Source organism: Oreochromis aureus, linkage group 7, assembly GCF_013358895.1.
Source record: "Oreochromis aureus strain Israel breed Guangdong linkage group 7, ZZ_aureus, whole genome shotgun sequence".
NCBI lineage: Eukaryota > Metazoa > Chordata > Actinopteri > Cichliformes > Cichlidae > Oreochromis > Oreochromis aureus.
The window spans coordinates 38,120,210-38,137,085 of NC_052948.1; the positions used below are offsets into that span (position 1 = coordinate 38,120,210).

General features: G+C 39.6%; 1 protein-coding gene across 1 annotated transcript; it reads right to left on the reverse strand.

The window, feature by feature from the left end:
* Positions 1-352: 352 nt before the first annotated feature.
* On the reverse strand, positions 353-11,454 carry skor2 (SKI family transcriptional corepressor 2). The gene is made up of 10 exons (XM_031745747.2): positions 11,369-11,454; positions 9,427-9,547; positions 7,541-9,366; positions 6,958-7,021; positions 6,151-6,228; positions 3,636-3,701; positions 3,382-3,480; positions 3,059-3,126; positions 2,026-2,089; positions 353-1,619 (listed from the first exon to the last, which is right to left on the reverse strand). Exons 2-9 carry the CDS (start codon positions 9,521-9,523, stop codon positions 2,033-2,035), a joined length of 2,355 nt encoding a protein of 784 aa, XP_031601607.1. The 5' UTR covers positions 9,524-9,547; positions 11,369-11,454; the 3' UTR covers positions 353-1,619; positions 2,026-2,032.
* Positions 11,455-16,876: the final 5,422 nt, after the last annotated feature.

The window sequence follows — 16,876 nt, forward strand, 5'->3', positions numbered from 1 at the left end:
TGCTTTTAGTTTCAGAAAGAACTTCAGGCATGTAAATATGCTCTGCGGGACTCCATCCACACAAACATGAACTAATTCTCCACATTCAGTTTTTCATATAGACTTTTAATTTACACATAAATAGTAGAGAAACTACAAGAACATTCTGAAATACATCTGCAATAACAGCTTCTAATGATAACATTTTCTCAGTAAATGACAACTTTGTCCATTTATTTTATAAACAAGATGGGTGGGTTGTCATTTTTGCTCTTTTTGATTTTGCTCCAACATCACCATCATCGCCACCACCCCTGTGTCTCTTTCTTTTTCATTTCACATTATAATAAATAGTATTTTCACAATTGGGGTCTCAGGAGTTGATACTCAAATAAATAAACAAAAAAAAGCAAAAACACACACGCACACACAGAGATAGGTAGAATGACTATGAAGTTCAGTATTCATATGTATGACATTTTATACAATAAGGTGAAATAATTTACATATAAATATACAACACTGACAAACTTCAGGCCTTTGCTCTGGATGCTCTTTCTGGAGAGAAAGCACGTGTACAGAGTTTTCATTTCTAAAACCCAGAGGCAGATTCTGCAGCTGATGGCAGCAATATTTATTTGGTGATAATCATAAGACGTTACAACAGGAAAACGTCTGGCGGGAGAACGAACCATACCTTCACTGTGTCTTACAGCTGCTCAGTTCCATATGGTACACAGTCTGCAGTTAATGTGACACAGGATATCATTTCAGGTAACTTTGACTTTATAAATAAAATAATAAATGCATTATCAGATCTGACATTAATTAAGGAGAAGGTAAAAACATCAGATGGTGTGTAAACTGGAAAATGTATGAACATATACAGAGTCTTTTGGAGTTTTTTTTTTGTGGTACCATGTTGTAATGGTACCATTGTAGATTCACCAAGTGCTTTATTTATTTATTTTAATTCATCTGACATACTAAACCAAGGTTGTGTGTGTCCAGCCATTGACAAACTGGTGGTGGTGGCTCGTGTTTACAGGAAAGGATTAGAGTTGAACATGATGAAGTCCCTTTGGGATCAAATGTTGATAATAAATAAATGTTGTCGTGCTTGTTTCTCTTCAGGGCCATCACTTGGTGATACAAATGCAACCTATCTTAGTCCTTTTTCATCCAGAGTTTGGCCAATGTACAGTTGAGTCCACGGGCAGATAAAAACATCCAGTCTTTATTTACTTTTTTTTATGCCTGGAAATGAGTTTTCTGACATCTACAACTGCCTTCCTGGCGGTCCTCAAAGGCTGAGGTTGCTTTGGTCCCGGTTGGTTAATGCTTTGAATGTGACTGCCAACACACTCGCAGTGTCACAGGTTTCAGTCAATTAAGTTTTGCTCAGTCAGACAGGGAACTTGAACCAGGGAAGAAGAGGAAAAACTTTAGAAATCTTTTACCAGTGTGATGTCCCACAGCCTCACATGAGTTAGCAGGCAGTGTGTAGAGAGCAACTAACAGAGGCGATATCGAAGAAGCAGCAGAATAATTGCTGTCCCACGAAAAGTAATATAATGTATGATATAATTTCACATCCTCTCTGTCGGTGATGGTCTCTGTCAGTTTTCTGTGTGCTCATCCTAAAAAAAGGGAAATTACATTAGTTTTACATTCAGGGTAAGAGTTTTTCCACACTGATTTAACTGATTGTTTAGAGTCACCCCAGATAATTATAATAAAATTTAGCCAGTAAAGCCAAGTGTGTTAATGCTATAAGATAGTTTACTATCAATCAAATGAAAAGTAAGTATATTTCACTGTCTTGCCATTATCTCTATTATGATGTAAATATGAGGCTTAATGCGATTAGTTTGTCAAAAGCTATAATAAAATAAATTTAAAGCTTACTCATTAGAAACTTTGCTGAACTCTACATCCATTGTGTCAAATTGGTAAATGGCTTTTTCTCTTTATTTTTTAAATGTGATAACTACTTATTTTTACATTTCTTCAAGCTTCATTTTAAATATACTGAAAAATATTCACCTCTTTGCTACTTGTTGAGATGGGAGCTGATCTTTTCTTTTCTGATGATGTTTGCGTAGGGAATCTGAAAGGCAAAAACAAGACATAAAATGTTAGATTCATCTTCAAGAAATACAATTAACAATGAAAAAGGTTCTCTAAAGTAAACTTTACTATTATGATTTTATCATTGGTAGAAATATGGAAATCCAAAACTCTAGCCAAGCTGGTGAAAGTAAAATTCTATCACACGACAACACAAATTAAACATTTTTTGGAGTTCATTTGCATGTCTGTGTGAAATTAATGTGTCATTACTCTCAGACAGATCCATCTGCTGGTTCTAGACACATTTGTCAATTGTTTACGTGAGTATGTGCATTTGGTGTGCACATACAGGCTTATAAATTAGCTTGAACCCATATTCATAATCGCCTGCCTTTGTGATTACATGAATGCAGCGTGTTCTTGTGTGCGTTTTGGCGCACGCCTTGCCACTGTGTGCACACAAGCGTGTACAGTGGTGGCATGTGTCAGAAAGCAAAGACAAACAGCGTCTGTCAGCCTGTCTGCCAGCTGCTCCAGTGATTGATGTCGACGGAAACACTCAGATGGCTGCAAAGGAACTTCTCACCCGTGAAAGACAAACTAGATGATTGGCTCTGTCTTTTGATGGACAAATAAGCAAACGTACGTGTCCGGTCGAGTCCTAGTGATGGCTTCATTTATTCATCATTTAATTTTTGTGTTTGTTTTAACCCATGCCTAGGATTTCCCAAGTATGCATATAATCTCTAGCAGTAGTCAGAGAATTGACTGGCACATTTCCTCATTGGTTTTTGATTTTTTTTTTGTTTCTGTTCATGTCATGTCACTGTAGTTTAGTAAGTACTGCATAATTAGTCTTAATTATATTTTTTCTCGAAATCCTTGCAGACATTTTTAAGGCAATCACAAAGATTTTCTTTTATTTGTGTATCTAAAAAAGGGTGTTTAATTTGTCATTTAAAAGCACATTTCCATCAGTGTTAAGTACTACCATTAGTAGTCTTACCATCTGTAATTGTTGGACCATCTCCTCTCTGTAGGCGAGCTCTCGTTTCATCTGATCTTGAAAATTGTCTGAAATTAGGGTACAATAAAAACAAACCTTAATTAGCTGGAGTGTGTGTTGTCATTTTGGAAAATTATTAAGTGGAGTGATAAAGACAGAAAAGGGTTGAGCAAAAAAAATGGGGAAAATAAAAAACTGAAAGGTAAAAATGGGGATAAAGGTAAAGATATAAGAGACTGCAAGAAAGACAGAAAAGGAGACGTTGCCCTTCAGAGTATGGAAACTAAAAGGAAATCAGGGTAAGGGGGAAAAAACTGACTTACGGAAGACAGGAAATGGTGAGGTGCCCTTCAAAGCGTGAAACTCTTGCTCCAGTCTCCTCCTGAAGTCGATCTGTTCCAGCAGAACCTTCTGGAGCTCCTCTACAGAAGGACAGAAGAAAGCAGAAGGAAGATATGAGAGTGGTTGCATTAAAATATTCTCTCACAATCTCACAAATGTCCACTAATGTCCATCCAGTATAGATTACCAATTTTCTATGGTCAGTGCAGCTGAGATGAACTCAAACAGTCCTTACCTTTCTCCATGCTCTCAACATCCTTTTTCAGCTGCACAGGAGAAGCAGCACCCTGGCTTTGATCGCCTGAAAACATGAAAAGACTTAATTTCAAACTTTGAAATGAATTGTTAATTAAACTGGGATTTGATCCATGAACAGGAAACGAGTACAAAACAAACAAATAAAAAAATAATGAATTTAAGGCCATGCTCATAAACTATAAATGATCTTGAAATCAGTTATTCAAAAGCAACCGGAAAAGCTACAAATGTAAGTAAAGTTAAGTGAAAGCATCAGGCATCATTTGATCGCCCAAAGGAGGTTAGGTCTGTTTGTTAGATCAGGATAAGGGTGAGAACAGAATGTGCACGGTGAGACCCGAAAAGAAAAGCAACAGACTGGATGGCAAAAGTGTGAGGAAAAATTAGGAGAAACAATGTCCATAAACACCTAATAAATCAGTATGAATAACAAAGAAAAAATAGAAAAATACAATAAAATTTGCTGATCAAAAGACTGATCAAAAAGAGAGTGATAACCCTTCAGAAACTAAAAGAATAAGTCAGCTGACTTTGTGTGCAGAAAGCCAAAGTGAAGTGTAAGTGTAAAGTGAAGTATTGCAAAAACAGCTTGCAGTCTCCATTATTTGGACAGAACTACTTGGTTTTTATTTTGTCATGGACTAATTTAGTTTCCTCCTCCCTTGTGTGCATCACGTCTTAAGTTGTGAATTTTCTCCCATCAGCTGTAAGTGAAGCATTGCAATTCATGTTCTGGCCTCTAGGTGTCAGTACAAGTTCATGGAAACTACTCATAATGACAGGAGACTATGACGAGCTTTACTGCTCTGGCCTCTTATTGTAATATCATGCTTCGTCCAATCTAGTCAGAGAGATTGGAGTTAATCATCTGGTGGCTGTTAAAGCTGAAGAAGGGCGGAGATGTGGAAAGTTTTTGATTTTACTACAAACGTTAAGGTTTTTTGACCAATACAAGTGGTTCGTGCAAACTAAAGCAGGATTTCAAAGCCATAAATATGGTTTAAAAAAAAACATCCTCACAGTTAAAAGTGTGAATGTTTTATAAAATATATGTTTTGTCTTTTTTTTAAACTCCTGGAGGATAAATCTACTTGTTGCTTTGAAAGTCTGCCTCAGAACAAATATCTCCATTACATGCTGTGTTTTTCCTTCAGATTTCCAGTGTCTGTCATGGTAAGCATGCATGTGTGTGTTTGAGCTAATGTCTGAATTGTGACAATGAGGCATTGAATGCCTTAATGAAGCAAGTGAGCACCCTCGATATGTGTATTCTCCTCCAGTCATTTCATGTCCTGGCTCCTTAAGCCTCCCTATGCTTCTCTCTCTCTCTCTCTCTCTCTCTCATTTAGAACAGAGAGAGCTCTCCTCTCTCTCCTCCTCTCCTCTCCTCTCTCCTTTCCTCTCCTCTCTCTGTCTCATTTGACAAGCAAATTTGCAGACAGTGCCCGAGGATAACAACCTCGTTTGACAGTCAATTAACCGTGAATAGTCAAAGCCAAGGCGGTTTGCATTACATAAATGGAAAATTAGATTATTTTTTCTCCCTAGAAACAGAGGGAGAGTTTAAAGACAGTGGAGGGGGGTGGAGGGACTCGGAGGAATCAGGCCTTCTAATCACGTAGAGCTTCCCACCGCCCAGGGAGACGTTTGGCAATCAGGGGAAAGGTGGTCTCATTTAATTTGTTTCGTGTAATTTTTCGAAATACATTATACATTATGCACAGGGATCATTACGATGTGTGTGCGTGTGGGGGTTGAGGGAATGGGGGGGTAGATATAAATGTTGGCACAGATGTCATAAAGCACTTTTAATGTCTTCCTGACAGATATAAAAAGGTAATAAGCTGTGATCTTTTTCAAACGGGAAAGGTTTTTTTGCGCTGAGAAAGGGGAAAAAAGGCAATTATGTCGGGGGCGATATGGGTCTGGGATGGAGATTGCCAGCGCGGCTGCTTATCTCTGAGCTGATGTTTTCTTGTTGAACTATAACGGCCCCCCTAAGAGTAACAGCCCTAGCGACAACGCCACTAAAGAGAGGAGCCGTGGCAGAGCGGCAAAAGAGGCAGCTTTGCACTGCTGTTTCATCTCTGTGTGTATTTATATGAATCCCTTAACTTGCCATCTGAGAGGACATGGAGATGGAGATGGATAAAGCTTAAGAGTCAAAGGCTTTCCCTCACTGGCTGAACTGTTCTGAATGTCATTTGTGTAAGAAATCAGTGTCATTTTGCAAATAAAGTCATAAAGTGTCAGTTTTTAATCAGCATTTTAATCACAAGTAGGTTTATTTCCTAATATAAATAATAATCAGTGTCATCAAAAACCAAATATAAGCAGACGGTACCCATTCCATCCCAGTAATTATACTTTCGGTGTCTGACTTGCCAGTTTCAACTTTTGCCTTTAGTTTATTTTCTGTGTTCTATCTGAATGCAGCTGTTTTGCAACCACTTATAAAAAAAGAATAAATACAAAAACGTGAGTTTTTATACCTGAGTTCTCCCTCCAGTAGTCCGGGGCCGACGTCTCAGTCTCTGGTACAAAGAAACTATTCTGTTCTTTTGTTTCATCTGAGAAAAAATGAGAGCGAAAGACAGGAAGACAGACAGGAAGAGAGATTCAGTAAGGGCCATTGGCTGAGCTGGTTATCCGGACACATGGAGATAACTAAGTGTACGCATGATGTGTGTGTCTCCTTTGTGTGTATGCATTTGAGAGCTATGGTCGAGCGTACGCATGTGTGTTTGTCAACGCACTGCGAGAAAACACGGGGAAGACATTTTCTTCGGGAAAGGGGTCAGAGTGGGAGATGAGAGGAGCAAATGAAACGTCACAGGAATATGAGCCTCACAGGAACACAGGGACACTATAAAACCACTCACTCAGACAATAAATGAAACAAAGATGCTATAATACAACAGACTCGGACATCTGATGAAGCAAATAGTAACAGTTTGCTGAAATAGATTGTGTAATGCTATTTGATGAAACAGTGTAAAAAACATTTGATGAAACTGAGACATCGTAAAACAACTGCAGGGTGGAAGATGTAGCGTCCAACAAACCATGCAACCAATATAGTGATTTCTGGAGATTATATATGAGAGATTATTTGCTGTTGCAAATTTGATGGAGAAAAAAAAGGATGATGTTTAATGTGCTTTTTAACTTTTGTGTCAACAACTATTTTTCAGTTTCAAAACTAATGCATTTAATTAGATTTCGGCAATGCTGCGTTCTGTGTTATGGAGACTTTAAAATGAAAAACTGTTCCAAAAGATTAAAATGTTTGCGCTTACCGGAAATGCTGGAATTGTCTTTGGTTGCATATGCAGGAAGTCCTTCGTCTCTGTTTTTGTGAACCTGGAAATCAAATATAGTTGATAAATATTTAATTTACATGTTGCATAAGACAATAAATTTAAAAAATTGGAACATGCACTGAGGCAGGGCAGGCTGATTCTGATTACTGATAATACTAATACTAATAATAATTTAATCTGCAATATACTGGAGACTATGCTTTAATTCCTCAAAAGGAATACTGGGATAAATCTGCAGTATGTTGCTAGATTGATAGTTTAACCCCCCCAAAGAAAACCATCGTCATAATTGAACCTCTACTTCCTGGTTAACATGGGAGTCGACAGGTTAAAGATTAGAGTTGCCCTAACAAGCTGGGGTGACAGAGGGAGAACAAACACAATGTGGCCATTAAACAAGCCACACCTGGGCCTATTAGCTAGTATCAGAGTGAGGTGACTGTCTTCATGTCTACGGGGAGAAACCAGCCTATCAATCTGCTTATGCAGATCACACCACTGCCTGACTGTGGCACCATTTAAATAATAATTAGCTAAAGTGGCCTGTGGGGATATTTACGTTTTTGTAAGCTGTGTCCTCCCGGTGAGGTGGGGTGGAGCTTGAGAGAGGTAAGCTGGCAGGAGGGGAGGTGGGCAGGCTGGGAGACTCCTGCTGGATCGGATCTGAGGATGATCGAGGGGAAGTACCGGGATACATTGCGCCACTCCCTCTATCTTTCCCCCTATCCTCTCCAGCATTGTCACTCAGCGCAGAGAGGTACAGGTTGGTTTGAGTCTGTGGTGGTCTGTTTGTAAAGCTTCCCTCCTCTTCATCATCTTGCTTTGATGACTCCACATCCACTTCCCCCTCCTCCTCGCTTTCTGCTCCCTCCGGTTCCCCATCGCCTCCGCTTTCACTTCCATAGCTGCAACTGCTCGTTGGTGATAGCCGCGGGTGTTGGTCTGATCTGGTGACTACAAAGTCCTCATCCGTTGCTCCAGTGACTCCTCCGCCATTGCTGTGGAGCTTGGCAATGCTTTCTGCATCTTTGATGACAGGTCGGAACGCAGAGCCATAGCTTGGCTTCCTTGATTGGAGAGTTGGGTTCTCCAGTAGTTTGAGCCAGCCCTCTGAGGTGACAGGGCGAGGGTCGGTGGTAACTGTTGTACACTCTGTGTCAAACAGCCCAGATTTGGGTGTGGTGGACCCGCCACTGGGAGTCATAGTTGCACTGATCCCATTTCCATTTCCACTCACAGCTCCAGATTCACTGGGGTCTGAGAGATCCAGAAAGGCCTGCCTGAGTGAGGGGTTGTCTGTCAGGGAGGAGAGGGTGCTGGGCTGAGGATGGATGTAAGTGGGGACAGGGATTCCTCCTGCTGCTCTTGGTGGCCAAAACATGCAGAAAGGAGGATAAAAAGAGTCTTTTCGACCGGGCCATAAAAGACCAGACAACCCTGCCCCTTTCTGTCCAGCTGGCACATCACTGTCCTCTTTTTTCTGCTGGCAGAGGCCAAATGCTGGAAAGGGATAAGGGGAGGGGAAGAGTGATGTAGGAGGGAACTTCTGCAGCATGCCAAAACCTTTGCTTGGGACAGGAATGACAGGGTAACTACGTGGTGTCTTACGAGGAGACAGACTCCCTCCATCCAGATCGTCCTCATCTTCAAAGCGGGTTCTTTTCTGAGCACCCAGCTCAGGTCCCATCACATGAGGCACCACTGAACCCGACAGACTCTTCATGGGACCCATAGCAGAACACTGGGCAGATGAGGGCAAGGCTCTCTTTCGGCTGCCTCCATTGAACATAGCTTTGACATCTTCCCACGCATAAATTAACTCCTCTGGTGGATGTTTGTCGGTGAGTTTGAGGTGTCGTCGCCAGGAATTAAAGTTGGCAGCATCAGGCTGGGTGTACTTGGCTTCTGGTGTTGAGCGGTGGGAATGGAAAATAAACTTATTTGGGGAGAAGTACATGTTGCAGAAGGAACACTTGATGCATTTGGCCCTTGAACTATTGTAGCGTGCAGGAATGAAGTTACCACGGCAACCCCAGGCGCACTCATGCGTTACATCGAAGGCAAAGTTGTCAGGCAGTTTCGGTGGCGTGTTCTCTCCGAGAAAGGACTTGCACAGACGCTCAGCTTCACGCTTGGTGATCATGCCACAGCGTCGTGACGAGATGGGCATGGCGCCGGCCCTTCGGAGTATCTCCAGCTGAACCGGCGTGCACTGAACGCAGGTGATGCCCAGTGCCACCCGACGATTGTGAATCTCATTATAACTGTAATTCTTGAGGAGTGTGTTGGAAATCTGCGCCAAGCAAAGTCTCTCTGTGTTATCTATGACCAGTGATACAATGGGAACGCCATAAAGGAAGACCTGGCCAACCTGGTTGGGTTTGAGTGGTGAGGAGGAAGAAGAAGGAGAGGGTGACGATAAGGAAGAGGATGAAGAGTGGAGATGGGTGGGCCTGGGTGGAGTCAGGGGTTCCTGTTGGTAGGGGCCTGTTGAGCTTGTCATTATGATATCAGTAGGGCTTGAAAGATGAGTCTTGTCCATGCTCAGATGAAAAGTAAAAAAAACCTGGAAAGAAAGAAAGAAAGAAAGAAAGAAAGAAAGAAAGAAAGAAAGAAAGAAAGAAAGTTCAACATTTGTTAATTCATAAATAACCTTTTAAAACAGTTTGTGAGCACTTCTTTTCTACCTGTATTATCAGCAATATGAAATGAGTTTCTGATTACCTAATATACACTTCAACCAAATAAATATTCCTCAAAATAATAAATAACAGAGAAGTGGATAAGGGAGAGCAAAGAGAATAAATAAAAAATCCAGTGAAATGTAATATTTTGAATTAAATGTATCTGATTACCCTTTTAAAGTCTGTTTTTTTTTTAAAGAAAGTGAACAATTAATTTAGAAATATTTTGACATCATAACTAAATGCTTATTTCAATATTTTAATGTATTTTAATTTTAACTATTCTTGCAATTTCATAAGGGGCACAGAAAACGAAGCTGAATTGTGCAGATGGAATATTATTGCTGTTACTTGTTTTGATGACAGCAAACATATTTTTTTTAATGCTTAGGAGGTATATCTTCATGTGGCTCCTGTGAATTTTTGAATTATCAAATGGGAAAAATGATTCATAACTCTAATGTGTGTTAGCCTGCGGGAGCTTTCATAGGCAATAAACTAAAAAAAGAGGAGGATGAAAAAACACTCTTTCATAAGCACTTCTGTGAAGTGTACTTTAAAAAAAGAATCATTTAAAAATAATTTAAAATAAAATAATGTAAATACCACCAATAGCACATACAGTATTTTAGTAAGGTTGCATATAGTTATTATTATTATTATTTCTGTACCATTCGTAAGGTGTTGCTTTAACTATGATGCCAATCTTATTGCCTTTAATAGAACTGTGGCACTTCAGATGTCCCATTCGTGCGTTACTTCATATACTTTTTATTGTGTTTGTTTATTGTGTTCATTTTAATATACCTTATATTTTTGCATATATTTTAAGTATGATAATGATAATTACTGAATATAACGAATAGTGTAAAATAAGAGATTTATATGAGCTTCTTGAGAATAAAAGTTATTATTTTTTAAATGTATTATAAATGTATTGTTTTTACTTTTTTTAGAAACAGCAAATTTGCATGTCAGAAATTTCCATAATTCACTCACAGCGCATCTATTTTATATTGGTTCTGCATTCACACACAGTTGTGATATATTTTAAAAACCAGTATAATATTTTACGAACATTTCACGAAATTTTAAATTAAAGAGATCGTTGCTAAGAAATTACAATACATTTATACATTCTAAGAAATTAAATAATTACATTGCGTATTAGAGAAAATGGACACTGGGTCCAACAATGTAAAACAACTGCGTTTCTTTTTCTTCTTCTATTTGATTTAACTACTCATAGGTACAGCATAAAGACGAAACGCAGGACTCCGTATATCAGAACTTTAACTCAAGAATTTAGTCCGTCTTTAAATTTTACAATATTAAAATTTTTCTTTACATATTTCTATTTTTTTCTCGCTTATGCTGTTTTTTCCTCTTTTTTCGCCGAAAACACAAATGCTTCCATTAAAGTTTTCACAAGTGGGTTTCACGTTTAACTTCGGTAGAACAGTAGAACAAAATTAAAAACAACAACAATAACAACAACAACAAAATAATAACAATAATAACAACAACAACATTAATAATAACAATATATTCCAAAGAAATCTAGAGGACTGTGAGTTATACATTTTTGAATCATTTTTACAAGCTTGTTCTCTGTCCCCACTGTTCATGTAACACAAATCGATAACGGTCACTTTTACAACACTTTAACCAGAGTAAGCTCGGGAATGATGAGCAGTCCTTACCTTCGACTTTGGGGAAAATCCCAAAACGCGTCAAAAATATCCCTGTCACGAGAGAAATCGATTTATCCTGCGCAGCTTTAAAAGACTCATTTTATCACGTAAAAAAACAAACAAACGAGAAACCTGAATTGTATCCGGGAAACACGTGGAAGCGGCACCGGCTATTTTTTATTTATTTACTTTTTAACTGTGGAGAGAGCCTGCTCATGAGATGTGAGTAAACTGCGGCGCTCGCGTCGGCTTTATTCCCTTTTCTGAGACACCTCGCGCAGTCCTAATCCCCCCTCCTCTCTCTCTCCCTCTCTCTCTCTCTCTTGCGCGCGCTCTCTCTCTCTCACACCCGGCAGCACACCTGCCTCGAGTTTGATTGGCGTGTGGCGCGAGCTCAGCCCACCATCCAGGACAGACACCCGCACACCTTCACGCGCGCACACAGACCTCCCACCTCCCGCCTTCCCTCACTGCGCCGCTCTGTCCAAGTGAACAGCTAAAATGACGTCTCCCTAACTGTCAGCGAAACGCTGGAAAACTCAAATTAACGCCACAGAGGTCCAGGGTAACATACGCACGACACTGGAATGCGTCCAGAGCGCGCGCCTTCAAACTTTAAGCAGCCACCTACACTAAAAAAGACAAACCCAGGATTTAGGAGGGGCGCAATTTTAGCTATTTTACTAACCATATCATCGGCCTAATGAATATTAATTTCAGCTTAAGTGGCTATTTCCACACAGATCCAGAACCAACCATAACTACGCTACAAGCTGTTGCCATCAGATGGTTGTCTGCTGTTGGTCCGCGGGACGCACACCGCGAGTTGCAAATTAATTACCACCAAACTGTTGTTAAAAGAGACTGCTGGCAGCACACACGGTCAGCCGAAGAGACTTGAATTGGAAATGTGGCTTTTAAACACAGACATGGTGTGGAGTAAAACACTAGCTTGGCCGTGGGGGCCGAAGAAAGGAAAAATAAAAGCTGAGACAGCAGACAGACAGGCAGGCAGACAGTCTGAGGATCAGAATAATATCTGTCAGGGCAGCTGATACCCACATTCAACGCTGAGCAGGCTTTTGGAAATATGACTGTCTAAACATGTGCAGGTCGTTTCCAGGACTTTTAAACGGCAGCAGGAAGCATACTGCAATCTATATCATATGTTGTAACCGAGGCTCAGCGATGCTCCCAGCTAACACACGATGCTATAAAAGGTGCAATTCACCTGATAAGGGCCCTTAAAAATTTTCAGCAGAGGGATCGGATAAGTGTTCCCGGGGGGGGGGGGGGATGTTCAGATCATTTGTTACCAAACCCTTACTCCAAGCTCCGAAGCAGGTGTTTTTGCAACTGCTGAATTACTCCTGCCACTAAAAATATGCAGGCAAATTACAGATGTGAAGCGAAGACCTCAATATGAAGTCCATAACCCAGATACTAGCGGCCTCACATTTATCTGAAGTTATCCGCAAAACGATCTCGTTTAACTCTTCATGCGAGTGCACTCATGGGGAAGTCCTAGTTCCAAATACTGATCGTCCTTGTTAATTAAGACACGTTGATAACAAAGTTGCTCTCAGGACAGATTCTTCTGTGGCTCGTCGTGGGGCAGGATGGAAACTTTATGTAGGAAATAAGAAAGAGACCAGTCTCAGAAAGCAAACTGTATGCATGTTAAACATCAACACAGGTGTGTTTGTCTCTGAACTGCAAATTATAACTGAGGTATCGCTTTACAGTAAAATCCTCAACCTCTAAGGAACTTTTTAGCAGAATGTTTTTAAAAAGACACGAAGATTGGAATAAATTATGCATTTTATCCCCACTTTTATTATTATCTTAGCTGTCGGAAGGTGAAATAAATAATTACCACGGGGGCAAAACACGCAGGGATCTTTATTTGCTCCGTATTGCTTGGATAAATAAAACGCTTCCCTTAAAAAGCTGCAGTGCGGACTAATATTTCATTTTTTCTAAATTACACATAAATGTTGTAACGTTCGACATATCTTAGCATAGTCGAGAGACATCCAGTCCCTAGATTTTTACTTTCATGCCACCCATTAATTTCCCTGCACACCATCAGATTCTTCATAAAAGTCATCAACTGAAAGTTTTGGAAAGCCCGCTTTTAATCCAACTTCTTCCTTGCGAAATCCAAATTACGCATTCATCTGTCTGAGCAACTGTCAGTCTGGTTAAAAGGCTGCCGGATATTGAGATTGCCTGTAATTTATTCTCGCCCAATCTTTTCTCAATAGCATCTTGATAAACATGACAGAATCGCTTTTAGGCTCTGCTTTAAATCTGTGCGTGTGTGTGTGTGTGTGTGTGCGACACAGAGGAGAGCGAGAGCCCCATCTGCTCCTTTTCAAACCAATTTAGGATGTCACTGCGCGTGCTTTTGTCTCGCGGACGGACGCCACGGGAACACTCTGCAATGGGACAAGAGGTGGGTTGGGGCTGGTAGGAAAGGGGGGCAAAGAGCGGAGTCACGCACGGGCCGCAGTTACGGTGCTTGGTGACGTCACAATAGAGGGCGAGAGGAATAAAAAAGTGTAAAAACCAGGTAAAGTAGGCCTACCTCCAAGAGCTGATACCCAATCCTTCTTCAGAAATGCGTTTTGGCAAACACTTACGTAATGCTCTATCCAGAAGTGGCCTATTTAAAATAATAAAAATTTAGACATGATTATATTATCTATGTTTACCACGTGGTTACCAGATATTTAAAATAAATATGTGGCAATTTGTTGCAGAATGTGAAATAATGTAGAATAAGAAATAACTTTTATGTGTGGATGTGTTTGTTTTGAATTGGTCTCACTAATAATGCGTTGATGTGTCAATTCCCCGTAAAATAATAAACAGCAATGAAGTAAATGAATGTCTACTCGTTTGTTGGGTTAACTTTCTTTCTCCCGGACAGAGATGTCTCTGACATGTTATCAAAATCCGAGCATGACTAAACCATGTGAAGCAGGAAAAGACGTATTGGAATACAATAGAGCTATTAGTCCCGTTGGAATACATTTCACTTTTTTTCGTAATGCATTAGTCGGTCGCCCTACTGAGAAATTAATCATGCGTTTAAAGGAAAAAAAAGCTTGTGTGACCTCGGAGGGTCAAAGCTGGATGAAAAAAAAGGGAGAGCGAGTGCTGCACGTCCAAAAACATAATAAATTAAGAGCTACAACACTAAGTGATCTTGAGACATTTAACATCAAATCTGTCAATAAGTGAAACATGCCCCGGGTGAGCGATTACCATACTGAAATGCATCACCTCCTTTTTTCAAAAAGCACTGGATCAAGACTGAATTACCCCACAGCATCGATTTGATTTTCATTATTTTATTAGTAACCCTCATTCTCTTGAAACAGTTACACACATGCAACTTACAGAACAAGAACAAAATGTGTTTTATAAACTTTAAAACTGCCATTCAGATCCATCCTACTTCAAGCTGTTCGAATATTGTATTTATTTATGTTTTTAAACGAGACAGCATATAAAACAAAACTGATATTTGACTACAAAATATATTCACGTTGGTTCTGTAACAACTCACCAGAGCTTATATTAATTTATTGCGGATTTAGAGGCAGATGTAGGCTACAATATGGCGCACACTCGTCCTGCACTCCCCAGTTTAAATCCTCACTTAATGCCTCGCGTCTTCTACTGAATCCTTCTAGTGAGTCCTCAGTTCTGCAGCGAAGATTTACAGTGCATTACAATTAACACACATGTTAAATGAATACGAAAAAGTCATTAAATTTAATATTATATTGGCTTTTTTTCTCTATTTTCTTTTTCTTTTTCATTTTACTTTTTTTTTTTTTTTTTTTTTTGCAGTTTAAATAAATGACTAGAATGAAAGAATACCGAAACAGTGCTGGTCTATTTCCAGCATTAGTGCTGCCCTGTCACAGCCTATTAGGTTACATTATTACACTGAATCTTAACGCCTATTTAAAGCCGTGGGCCAAAAACAGTTTTTCTTTTTACGTATTACACGATTTTTTTCCCTCTTTTCTGTGGGAATCTTAATGTTTCAAGTGCTCTCATATATGGGTGTAAATCATCAACTCCAGGTGCCATCTGTTCTAATTTAGATTTTATTTGTCATGGTTCTATTTTTACACTGCTCCCGTATCAAGACTCAGCCCTGTGAGTGATGCTGTCCTCAGTTTGTTAGATGTGAGCTTGCCCGAGGCGCTTGTACCAATTAGCAGAACAGACCAACAACTAAAGGTTCCCATATTTCATCGAAGATCTGGAACATTAGCCAGTGAATTATTGAGAAATTATAATTGTGCCAAATTCACGTGACTCATTGTTCACAGAAAATAATTTTTAATCAAGCAAAAAGGCACATTGCTCTTTTAAATCGTGTGTAAATAAGCGCATACGTTCTCGCTGGTTTGTTTTCACTTTTTAGACATTCACCACCTTCTTTCCCAGTCTAACCTTATACTCATTCATCTGATCATATTTTGTGTGCGCGCCTGCTCTGCAGAGATTTGTGTGTGTGTGAACATTGCTCTGACATAGCAATAAAACTTAGTCTCAAAAAGGTGTAAAATTTAGTGCAAATGTTTAAGTAAAGAAAGTCCCAAAACACTATTTAATTTAGTGTGCCTATACTGTAGCTAAGTCCTAGAAATATGAATCCTGACATGAATCTGCATAATTACATCGTCCTTCCAGGTCCAGATTCATTTCAGGCAAATGGAGGTGTAAGTAACCAATGCTGTGTTTTACTGCTTCAGATATGTGCAGAGGCCCTCATTGTGTTCAAGTTCAACTTGTAACAAAACTACCCTTGCACTGTTAATTTAATTAATTAAGGAAGTACAGACTTCCTCTGAGACAGCAGAGTGTGTTCAAATATACTCTCTATAATCTTTCACAATATAATTCTTGCTGATTTGAGTCCCCATATGAATGTATGTTTATTTAAAAAGAGGTTGTTTTATGAGAATAAGTTGACCACTTCCTGTGTTAATTTGTTACGTTGCTCTTTGTGAGCTTTTACTCATCTACGAGTGTGACCTAAGTTTTGAAGTACGTTTGTGGAAGTCCCACCTGGAGTTCCTTCATTTAATATTTTATTAACTTATCAGCCTTATCAGTTTTTCCATGGTCATCTCAAGTTTCGCGATGTTTGGTCCTTCAGAGCATTCACTGTGTGACCAGGTGTGTTAGGAAGGACTTAAAAAAGGATACTGTACAATTTGGAGCTGTAGGAAGATACAGTTTTATTTACTGAATGACTCAGATTCATAATTAAAGGCTTGCTTGACTTTTAATGACCCCTGAACACAAGCAAACTCGTGTAAGTTATTTTAAGTGGAATGAGTAATGAGACGTTAACAGTGAACACTGAGCTGAAGCCAATTAGCTCTGCAGTGCAGGCAGACTGCTGGGCGCTACAGTGCGCTTTAAAGCCAAGCAGAGAGCCTGCAAGGTCAGAAGGGGCTTGGCTGTGTGTGTGTGTGTGTGAGT

What these genes read in the sequence shown, in the direction of transcription:
- skor2 (XM_031745747.2), bottom strand. Translation starts at nt 9,523, where the DNA reads ATGGACAAGACTCATCTTTCAAGCCCTACTGATATCATAATGACAAGC. An exon ending in TGTTGAGAGCATGGAGAAAG is followed by an intron (nt 3,481 to 3,635) that starts GTAAGGACTGTT and finishes GTCCTTCTGTAG; the next exon opens with AGGAGCTCCAGAAGGTTCTG. An exon ending in CTCACCATTTCCTGTCTTCC is followed by an intron (nt 3,127 to 3,381) that starts GTAAGTCAGTTT and finishes CCCTAATTTCAG; the next exon opens with ACAATTTTCAAGATCAGATG.